General features: G+C 32.3%; 1 protein-coding gene across 7 annotated transcripts in view; it reads left to right on the top strand.

The window, feature by feature from the left end:
- LOC143195398 (uncharacterized) overlaps positions 1–12,479 on the top strand; it is an 87,025-nt gene that overhangs the window by 60,487 nt on the left and 14,059 nt on the right. For 5 of the 7 annotated variants that reach the window (XR_013005526.1, XM_076402475.1, XM_076402473.1 and 2 more), the window contains exons 5-6: positions 10,491–10,660; positions 10,719–10,781. Coding sequence is in view for 5 of the 7 variants with exons in the window: in XM_076402475.1 (XP_076258590.1) it covers positions 10,491–10,660; positions 10,719–10,781 (233 nt within the window). In the remaining 2 variants the exon portion in view is untranslated. Of the gene's footprint in view, positions 1–6,630; positions 6,862–10,490; positions 10,661–10,718; positions 10,782–12,479 lie in introns of all 7 variants that reach the window. The other 2 variants (XR_013005527.1, XM_076402476.1) reach the window with 1 other exon arrangement.

The following is a 12,479-nucleotide window of genomic DNA, read 5'->3' as shown; positions in this document are numbered from 1 at the left end:
CATGCTTTAATTCATAGATTTTAACGACAAATCTGAACGGTGTGCCGTTGCGTTATCATATTTTGTTCTGTAAAATCTATTTTATGGTAATCATTTATGGGTAATTGTTTTACCAGTTTGGAAGTAATTAATGGCCAAAATTCCTTTTATCCAATCCCGTTTATAATGAGGAAACAACGCACCAAATGTAAGAATGCAGCATCCATCATATACGCAACTTTTTCAAAACGTAACCATTATTTCCAATATTAAAACTGCGTTAAAAAAGTTATTAAATAGGATACAAAGGTAAAATATTAATTACGTGAAAAGGTTTACGGTAAAAAATTTATAAAATTACAAACTCCTTCAGAATAATCTTTATTCCACATATTAAAACTCTTCTTAATGTCATTCTGTGGTAATAAAAATTCTATATAGTTCTATAATTTTCTTCTAGACTTGTTAGCCAAAAAAATTAAACCACGACAAAAATAAATTTAAAGAACCGTATCAAATATATATGGATCATATGTAGGGCATTGTAAAACCTACCCTAAGAAAGATAGTTAGCTATTAAGGAGTCAGAAAACCCTTTTGATTTACTAGTGATGATCATTCTTCACTTAGTTTTGTTCTATAATTATTGTATAATCAGCATTAATAATGTAAAAATGCTTTTTATCAATAAACATATTATGTTAATATTCATAATGAGATATATCTATTATTCTGTATCTTGTTATTCATTTTCCAATAAGGTGGTTCTATAACGTCACAAAACAAAAACGTTTTAGCAGATTGTTGATTCATTGATCATTTCGATGCAAATAGTTTTAGCGAAAATTTTCCGTTTTTCATTATGACAATATGTTAAACACAATAAATTGCATTGATTTGTAAATAAAAAATTAATTAACATAAAGAAATACACACAAACTTCTTGAATAACCTAATGTAATATAAAATATCAAATACCTAAAAAAGTTTATGAAGAAAAATTTACAAAATATATAAATTTCTTGAGAATAATCGTAATTCCACATACGAAAACTCCTTCTAATATCATTCTGTGATATTAAAAATTCTTAAACCTTAGAAAAAATCGATATGTTTTTTAAATCGCAACTTATTGGGCAAAAAATTAAACAACTACAAAAATAATTTTAAAACCATATCCAAATATGTCTGGATCATATATAGGGTGCTGTAAAATCTACTTTTAAATATTTATGTGGTAAGGAATTGTTATGGAATAAGAAAATATTTTGATTTACTAATGATGCTCTTCGGTCAATTTTTAGTAACATTTACATAATATTGCTTAATACACTAATGATTTAGCTCTGTGGTATAAATCTTTATGTAACATAAAAAAATTTTAAGGTAAAATTTTTGGTTAGATACTGTATTAATAGTCACATTCTCTGCTCGCTCTCCAGACGTTCAAGAATTATCATAATATATTCATTTTTCATTCTATTTAACGATACCATCAATAACATGTCAATTTATTGTTTACTGGTCAAAGAATTCACTGTTATAAGGCGCATTGCTTTGTTTTATTCGAATAATTAGATAGATAACAGAACAAACTGTAGGAGATCCAACACGTAGTTCATTTTTAATTCATACTAAATATATAATTAAATAATATAATTATTAAATAATATATTTATATAATATGTTATATATAATTAAAAAGAAAGCTTCACGAAATTCTAATTTAAAAACGTGGATTGTTATTTCATCCGTCAAAAATTCATATTCATGGACAGTGAAAATGCTTTTAAAAATCTATTTCTTAAATAGAATTCGATTACCATAACATTATCAACAACGATAACTGCAATATGTTTTAAAAATTATTAAGATTAATAAAAATATTCTATTAAATACTGCAGTGAAAAAAAAACTAAAACTAAAACGCACCTCATCTATGATATCTTGTTCTTGTATCAAAAATCTTGTTCGTTTAAACCTTCAGCACAGTATTGAACTTGTTCAATGAAGAAACAATGACACCTTTCGGCATTCCACTGCAACTAGTCATGCACAGCGGAAAGAAATTCAGTGATGAATTATGAAATCATGAAATTTTCGTTATAAATTGGTGTAATTAATCTTTTTACAAAACAATGTGCATGATAGTGCCATTCCGACTTCTTCAGCAGTTATTTCAGTATCATTCATTTATATTCATTTATAGTAGCTAGCACTTTCTGTGAGAGCTCCATTAATCCTAACAAATAATCATCTTCATCTCAGATATTTGATTGGTTAACTTGGTTCTTCCCGTCTTATGTAACGGTCAACTAATACTACTGTGTATTTTTCACTCAACTACTAGTATGTATTTTTCACTTGACCCAATATCGGCCCGACTAGTTCCTACTTTTATATGAGGATCATCCAATAAGTTCTTAAAAAATTATAGAACTGAGAAGTTACTTTAAATAGTTTCTTTTCAACATTCAATATTCATTTAGCTCTATATTATATAAGCACTTTGAAAAGTAATATTTCGAGTCCGAGTTCGAGTTGTTTAAGTTTTTAATATAAAAATAAGTTACTAAGGAGCAAATTCTATGAATACGGTGATATTGGAAGAGTTTAGACTTTAATTCCATATCTCCCAAATTAACTCCAGATGAAATCGCATTTTCCTGTATTTTCAGGTCTTTTTTATTAAATTTTTCATCAATTCCAATGATGAATTTTCATATTATAACTCATTCTAGTCTATTTCTATAATGAATACTAGTTAATTTCGGGTTTTTGTTTGTTACGCTTCCTCTCGGACCATCAGATAATAAACCCTTCTTTACAGTTGTAGTTGAAACTGCCTTTTATTGTGTATCATTTAAAATAGCTCTTTGCGGCGTAGTTAAACGTCGACTTCACTTCGAAAGCATTACAATAAACTTATTTTCCTGATTTGTTGCAGTTTGGATCGACTAGATTTCTTACAGTTTTGATTTCCTCTAGTAAATGTTTTCGTACATATGTTATTTCCATGAAACTCCGACCTTTTCCCTAATTTGGCACATAGAATATCCTTCCTGAATGAGAGTATTTCAAGGGAAGTATATTTTAAACTCTTAAGAACTGTGGTAACTATTAACAGGTTAATTGAAATGTCACCCGTCTACCCTAATAAAACACATTTTTTTGGCAGTATTAGTTTTGTTATTCAACATAATTCCCTACACTGGGGAGGTGATACACTGGTTATAGCGACCCTCAAACTTTTCGATACTATTTTATAGTACGATTTGTCCTTTGGTTCAAAATAGGCCTCATTTTCGGCGATCATCTATTCATTCGACGAAAATTTATTCCCAGCGAGCATTCTTTTGAGATCTGGGAACAGGAAATAGTCTCTGTGGGCCAGATTTGGAGAATATGGTGGATGAGGAAACAATTCGAAGCCCAATTTATGGATTTTTGCGATCATTTTCACTGATTTGTGACACGGTGCATTATTTTGGTGAAACAGCTCTTTCTTTTTCTTCAAATGCGGCCGTTTTTCGGCCATTTCGTCTTTCAAACGGTTCAATAATGCTGTGTAATAGTCACTATTGATGGTCCTTCCTTTTTCAAAATAAAAATTATTCCATACGCATCCCAAAATACAAACACCATCATCTTGCCAGCCGACTGTTGAGTTTTCCCACGCTTTTGAGCGGGTTCATCGTGTGCAGTCCACTCAGATGACTGTAGATTGGACTTCGAAGTGATATGATCCATGTTTCATCTATTATCACATATGGATGCAAAAACCCGGTTTTACTATGCTTGATCATCTTCAAACACTGCTTCGAATCATCAACTCGCTATTGTTTTTGTTCAAAAGTGAGCTCGCGCCGTACCCACTTTTATACCCATATATATGTGAATAATATGATGTACACGTTCAATTGATATTTTTAGACTGTCTGCTACTTTATTCAGTTTCAATTTCCGGTCATTCAAAATCTTTTTGTGGATTTTTTAAATGTCTTCGTCGGTAACAACCTCTTTTGGGCGTCCACTGCGTTCACCGTCTTCGGTGCTCATTTCACCACGTCTAAACTTAGCATACCAATCCTTGATGGTTGATTTTCCTGGGACAGTGTTCGAAAACTCGGCATCAAGCCAAGTTTTTGCTTCAACTGTATTTTTCCCTTCAAAAAGCAATATTTTATCAACACGTTAAATTCCTTTTTATCCATTTTTTTCACAATAACAATAAAGTTGCTTCACTCAAATCGCTATAATTCACAAACTAATGATCCGACAGCTGTCAGATTTATACACGCATCTTTTAGGGTTAGGTTAGGGCTAAAAAAACATATGGATTTAATTGTAGTATCGCCATCTATATGTCAGGCCGGGGATTTTTCAATTGACCTGTAATCAGTAATCAGCAACACATTTGACAGTTGATAAGAAACTAGTAATTTTGTTGATTATTGTTATATGCAAGACCGTAAAAATAAACTTCAATAACAGCATGTTTATTTAAAGACGTATGGCAGTATTTTTTACCTCAAAATAGAGGTTTTCCAAACTTTTGAACGGTAGTATATTTAATCGCCACTTAATCAATATACTTCTCGTCACTAATTAAACAAAAATACCTTACTCCAATCTTGCTTTATCGACTCTTTAGTGGATCATCTCGCCAAAACCAGACCATTTTCGTTGCTGTTAGTGCCATGACTTATTGGACGACACGTGACTATTAATTTGTTGTTTATTACATGTCATATCTGCCTTATAATTTAATTGGTTCTCATTAGACTTGGAAATTAAAATATTCCAATAAAAAATAACTGTATATAACAAGTCTTCAAAATACTAGTAAACCAGTAATTTGCATACAGTTTATTTCCTGCATTTCTTTCCTAATTAGTAATGTTCTGTTATTTTTTGTAATTAACCAATTATAAATATTATTACTTAATTGTTTAAGTGGCTCTGGACATTCGTATTCTTCCTTGAGAACGATAGAGGTCGTAGTTCTCGCCGTGCTTTGAATTTTAACGACATAAAATACAAATACCACGGAGAGTAAGGAACATTTTTTATGTATCGAGGTATAAATATCAGATATTTTACATTTGAATAGCGTGAAATTGGATGTTTTGGTAATAAGCCATTTATATTCAAAAATGTACGCGTGTACTTTTCGAGTTTTCCAAAAGAGCGCCGGTTATGCAACAAGGATTTGAATAAAAGTGGAAACACCATTCTTATACAAATGTCTGTCTAAACTGAAAGGTGTAACACGAACATATGTAAAGTTAACTTTTACAAGTTTACAAGGGACCTATGAGGAAAATATCAATTATGTTTATTAGATGATATTGTTTGGTTAATGGAAAATCACTTTTGGGTTTTTGTATAAAACGTATTTCGAATAACCTCCGTCAGTGCTGTCACATCATACAAAGAACTTAATTTTTGCTGTTTAAAACAAGTGGTGTTTATTAGGTACTTGCATATATTGTGATCTTTTTTTCATTTGAAAACGGCATTTATTGAGAAAAAACTTACTTTCTGCACTGGACACAATTGAGATGATGACTAATTTTGAAAACCAAGTAATGAATAATTCTCTACAAATGATAATAAATCCAGAAATTATTAATTTTCTCACAAAACAAAATAACATTTGCATCCTAGGCTTGTAGGCAGATTTCAATATATTCTAGTTATAATTTTTCGGTTTCGTTACTATAATGTTTATTGTTGATTGTATCAACATGCGAATTCTATATTAAAATAATATATACTTAGGAAAGTGATTCTCTTGCTTTCTGAATAAAGCAAATTGAAATCTCAACTCACTATTTAACTGTAAATTTCAAAAAGAAACATATAACAGTTAGTTCAGATGTTTATATAATTGTTGAAAATCAATATATTAACCCATTGTTGATGTTGAAGTTCTTCAATACCTAACTGATCAACATGCATACTAAGAAACCATTTCAAAATATATCCATTCTTATTTTAAACCAATTTAGAACTTGGAATTCTGATCCATTTACCAAACACTTTCCTGAATTTTGTGCCAAGTGCTTTTATCACTTTTCACTATCCAAGATAATACCAGGGTATTCTAGAGTTCTCAAAAGATGATGTGGGAATTATTTATACCAACTGGTATTTTCTCATCATTGTTCCAAAAAATTTGTTATTCATAGATAGGCCTCGTTCAAATAAATTCGCATCTTTTACTTCGAAATTGGTGTTAACAATATAAATAGGTCAATTGAAAAAAAGTCACCGGCCTGACACATAGATGACGCTACTAGAATTAAATCCATATATTTTTAGTTAGCCCCAACCGTCAAAAGATGTGTGTATAAATTTGACTGCTATTTTGAAGCTAAGGACAAATCATACTACAAAAATGGTATCGAAAAGTTGGAGGGTCGCTATAATCAGTGTATCACCCTTGAAGAGAATTTATATTGATTAAAAAAAATCATTTTTTTGGCAAAATGATTTTTTTTAATCAATATAATTCTCTAATGATATATATATATATATATATATATATATATATATATATATATATATATATATATATATATATATATATATTAACAGAACATGTAATATAACAATTACCGTAACCCCCGACTGATTATCTTGTAGGTGTGTCTTATTTTTTCCGCCACTCCGCACGCAAATAAACCAAAAATGGACGTTGAAGTATCGCGTAACGGTTATTTTTCGGGCTAATTTTCATTTCGTCAAGAAAAACGTGCGAAACTTCTTCGAAACCGTCCGATACAATGCACGGTTATCCCGTCATGCAGGTGGTTCAGTACCACATACCACCTGCCATGGTACCGCCTCATTGTACTCCGCATTTACCACACACAGGTAATTTCACTAAATATATATCTACAGGAATGAAAAATTAACTGTCGTTTGTACGGTGTATATAAAGTCTCTTTGATCTTCATGTATGTGTCATCCATCAATCTTCAAACTTAATGATTAATTTAATTAAGTCTGAAATCACTGTAAATTAGCGCATATTTAATTCAGATATAATCAAGTTATACGTAAACGAATATTTAAGAAAAATATTAGGCCTATAAATTAATTTTAAGATATTTACAACAGATACAAAAACATATTAACAGATTTGTACAACAAAGGGTACATTTATAACCAACTTTATGTTGAGGCTTCAATGCGTTGAAAATGTCTGAATTTATGGGAATGCTGTATGAAGCTTATAGTAATCATACTCTATCGATTTTAACATGTGAATACTAGTCTTGGCGTTTTAAAAGTAATTATTTTGACACCAAATAGAAAAGGCGTCCTGGGCAGCCCAAAAAATGTGAAGACGAGGATTTGGATGTATTACTCGATGATAGTCCGTATAAATCGCAAGCAAAGTATGCAGAATTGTTGGGAGTAGCACAAGAAACCATTTCTAATGGCTTGAAGAACATGGGGATGATCCAAAAGCCATGAGATATTGAAAGCCGTTTGGTCATGCGTGAAATGCTGCTATAATGGCAGTGTCAGAAAGGTTTTTGCATCGCATTATTACTGGTGATGAAAAGTGTATCCATTATGATAATCAAAAGCGAAAAAAATCATGGGGACCACCTGGTTCATCAACATCAACGACAAAGTCGAATACCCATGGCTCCAAGCTAACAATCTGTATTTGGTGGGTTTAGCTAGGTGTAGTATATTATGAGCTGCTAAAGTCTAATGAAACCATCAATGGGGATCGCTAACAATTACAATTATTATGTTTGAGCATGAAAAACTACCGGAATACGAGCAAAGACACAACCATATTATTCTTCAGTATGACAACGGTCGATCGCATATTACAAAATCGACGAAAACATACTTGGAAATATTAAAATGGAAAATGCTACCCCATCCGCTGTATTCTCCAGACCTTGCTTCTTCTGATTCCCTAACCTGTCCGAGCTCTGCACTTCTTATGAAGAATATTTGAAACTAATTTATAAATAATAACGCTCAGTATCTTAAGATGTTAAACTCATGACGTGAAAATGGACATACCAAAAAGAAAAGCAACTAACTGCAAATTACATACTGACTATTCCTTCTTGTTGATTATTGTTCAACTATCATTTAAATAAAAACTATAAATTATTAAGATGATCTTGATCGATCAAGGAGATCTGATGAAATACATGGAAGTTAGCAAACGTATGAAGACCTAATTGTTTAATAACATTTTGAGCAGTATATTTAACAAAACAAAACACAACAAAGTGCTAATAATCTATATTGCTACCTATACCTGAAGTAAGAGTAAATTGTTGAAAAAATTTGCTTATTAACACGTTCGCTGCCGATCTGGGATCAAATACTTACCCTAGAAGCCGACTACGTTTTTTTCTGATTACGTCTTATTATTATTTTTATTAACGTTTTTTAACGTGTATATATAGACTTGACTAGATTTTAATATTTTTTAATAAAAATTAATCTTTTTCTGTCACACGCCAGAGCGTGATCGGCACTGAGGTCAAATTTTATTGCCGATGGCAACCTAACGTGGTTCAGATAATGCCAATACAACTCGGGCACACTGCTAATGCCGAACTGAATATAGGACTTAGAAAGACCACCGCACATATAACGAACTGGAGCGTAATTGGGATCCATTAAAAGTTCCACATTACGCGCTAGCGCGTTATTAGCAGTGAACGTGTTAAAAAAACTGAAGCAAATTCAACCAACATATTTTCGCTCATTTTCTACAATTTTTTATAAACCTTATGGCAAAAAGTTCGGTAATTTGATTTTGTCCATTTATTTCTCCATTTGTGCGATGAACACGATCTAAAAATGCACTGTCTGAAAAACACAGATTAATAGATAGAAATTTGTCAATTTTGCGTTGCAGCCTAAATACAGAAACATAATTATAGCACTTAGGGGATGCCAAATTCCTCAAGCAGCGTAAGCGAAATATCTCACCATCCATCTCGGTGGTAGGTTAAACTGCTGAACAGATCAGACTCAAAATTAAACAAATGAACTGATTAGTTAGATTAGATCAAGTATCAGTCAAAAATAAAGCCTATTTTGACTTCGGGATGGCGTGCGAATATGGGGGAGTACTAAGGCATCAAACCGACTAGTAACACAACGCTGCAAAAGTTCTTCAATCAAAATAAAACAACTATACTGGTTAGTCGGAAGATACTCTCAACTTGATCTAAAATCAAAGAGGTTGATCTATAATACAATTATAAAGCCAAATCAGTTAGTCATACAGCGCTGTCAAAACAAGGTTATTCGATTAATTACCAATGCCTATCGTTATGTAACCAATGAAGAACTGCACGATGACCTGGAAATCAAATGGATTTGCGAAGTTGTGCAGGATTTCGCCTTGAAACACGAAAGAAGATTATACTAACGTGGAAGCAATACAACTACTGGACAGGGCGCAGGATGTCAGGAGATTGAAACGAACAAAACCATACGAACTTGTGTGAATATTTAGTGTATGTTAGTTAAGCTCTTCAATTAATTACCAATGCCTATCACCATGTAACCAATGAAGAACTGTACAATGACCTGGAAATCAAATGGATTTGCGAAGTTGTGCAGGATTTCGCCTTGAAACACGAAAGAAGATTACTAAATCATACTAACGTGGAAGCAATACAACTGCTGGACGGCGCGCAGGATGTCAGGAGATTGAAACGAACAAAACCATACGAACTTGTGTGAATATTTAGTGTATGTTAGTTAAGTTCTTCAATTAATTACCAATGCCTATCACCATGTAACCAATGAAGAACTGCACGATGACCTGGAAATCAAATGGATTTGCGAAGTTGTGCGGGATTTCGCCTTGAAACACGAAAGAAGATTACTAAATCATACTAACGTGGAAGCAATACAACTGCTGGACAGCGCGCAGGATGTCAGGAGATTGAAACGAACAAAACCATACGAACTTGTGTGAATATTTAGTGTATGTTAGTTAAGTTCTTCAATTAATTACCAATGCTTGTCGCTACGTAATCAACGAAGAATTGCATGATGACCTCGAAATCAAATACATATACGGAGAGATTTCGTCGTAACACATGAAAGAAGGTTACTAAATCACAGCAACATGGAAATAGTACAACTACTGGACAATGCGCAAGAAATCAAAGATTGAAGCTAACGAAGCTACATGAAGTTGTATAATGTACAAGTGTTAAATTAACTCTTAACTTCAGTTACTAATACACACTGATATATTTGTCCCACACTAGTCTTATCAGCAAAAATAAATTTAGTTCCTTATTAATTAAAATATCAAGAAAGCATAAAGAACTGTGTGGCTGTGGACATATAGCCAATGTCACATCTCCAATTAAATTGAAAGAAATTACATAACTACACAAATAAGTGCTATTCTTCTCGAGCAGTAGATCGTATCTTACAAATTTACAATAAAACCTATTACAGACGAAATTTTTGAGGGATTATTTCAATTACAGCAAGCCCTCCAAGCGGGGGAATTAGAAAATATGTCTTCTGGTGTTGTGCCTGCGGTGGTCTGGCGACAATACTGGGAGCATTGTTCCTGGCGGTGTATTTCCTGCTACGAAGTTATACGTCCACCTTGGGATATTTCGAAACAATTCCTACATTTGTGCCTGCTACAATGGTAAGTATTCCGGCAACAAACTAATTCTGCAGTTATTTTGCAATTCGTCATTTTGCAGCTTATCCTGACTGGCCTTTGTGTAATAAGTTTGGCAAGAAGAAAGAATAGATATAGTTATTTGGTAAGTTTATATTTTAAAATAGCGTAAAGCATTGTGGAATTAATGAAATACAATCGTACATCAATCAATCAAGCATTGGCATTGTTTCCAAATATCCATACATATTTTATATGCTGCTTGAATGAGAACCTTCTTATACCCTTCATCCTCAGGTGGATATTTTAGGAGGATATTTTGAAGATATTTCGTGCAATGCCATTCATGGCGAAAATTCGGCATTATACTATTATAGTGAAATTCAAATGTCCACCGCATAAACCAACTCTTCAAACTTGATATGTTCTCGATAGTTTGCTCAAAAGCAATATATTTTACTTGATTATTCTTTAATATATTGTTACTAGTCGTTTCCGTCTAACCTACAATTTGTCTTTATGATAACTTAAATATAGGTATATAACTAGGAGAGCCCATCGGCCATATCTCAGTCTCTGGCGAAATAATGTTTATACATGTCACTGCTGAATTTTTTAATATATGCACCTCACTACACAACACTACACAAGATCAGATGGTTTGATTCTTTTGAGTCTGTGTCCTGTTCTGGTGGTATTCAATAGTTGTAATATTTCAATATTCGTGTGAGAATGGAGTCTTTCCTCATGCCCACTTACAATTCTCATGATTTCTTGACTGACTGTGGGTATCTGAAGGTCTGGAGGTAGATAATCAGTCCTATAGTATTTGGGTGCACCCACAATACCTCTCAAGACTTCGTTCTGAAAAATTTGTATTTTATTAATGTTACTCTTTGCAGAACATCCCCATAATTGAACTCCGTATGTCCATATAGGTTTCAATATTTGCTTATATAATAGCAATTTATTATGTACTGATAATTGTGATTTTCTTCCAATTAGCCAGTACATTTTCCTATATTTCAATTCCAGTTCTTTTCTTTTCTTCTTTATATGTTCCTTCCAGCGAAGTTTTGCATCGAGATTCATTCCGAGATATTTAGCGTTGTTGCTATATGGAATGATAGTATTATTTAATGTTATGGGTGCTTGTACGGTCTATTTATAGGTGAACTACACATGTACAGATTTACTTTCATTAATTCTTATTTTACAAGCCAAGTGTCCAATTATTTATATTGTCACTTGCCTGTTGTAATTTTCGTGAGGCTTCTTCACTATTGTCTCCAACAGCTATAATCGCAGTATCATCGATAAATGTAGCCATCGTAATATTTTTAAGTGTAGAGTAGATAAAGCATTGGTCCCAGTACACTTCCTTGTGGTACACCTACCTTTTAAATGACACATTTCGTGTACTTTTAACTTTTTATGTAAATTAAGTATATGCTAGTTAAGTAGAGTAGTTATTTCGTTTTGTTGTAGACTGGTAGCTATTGCATGTCTTTAAATGACCTTGATGTTAGCGTTTTTGGTGCACCGTCAGAATTAGTGACTTTACCTGTGTAAGAGCTTCAAAATTGTCTTATTGAAAAACGCTTTTTAATATTGTCACTTTGAACTAATAATACTTTTTTTGCGACTTCGTGTTACCACTGTCATTTTCTAGGTTTATTTTAATTTTCAGTGATATTCTGTCTTTATCTAGTAACTAAGTTTGTTATAATTTTCAGCAATATATCACCAACTGTGTTTCCACCAGTTAACTTCTTTAATGTTACTCTATCATTATCATTTTTTAAATTAGTTTGTTGTCTCCAAACTTTGAATGGTAGTGTAT

Source organism: Rhynchophorus ferrugineus, unplaced genomic scaffold, assembly GCF_030347505.1.
Source record: "Rhynchophorus ferrugineus isolate W39M unplaced genomic scaffold, kcgeb_rfMv2 rfM4, whole genome shotgun sequence".
Classification (NCBI taxonomy): Eukaryota; Metazoa; Arthropoda; class Insecta; order Coleoptera; family Curculionidae; genus Rhynchophorus; species Rhynchophorus ferrugineus.
This window is presented reverse-complemented; position numbering and strand designations above follow the sequence as displayed.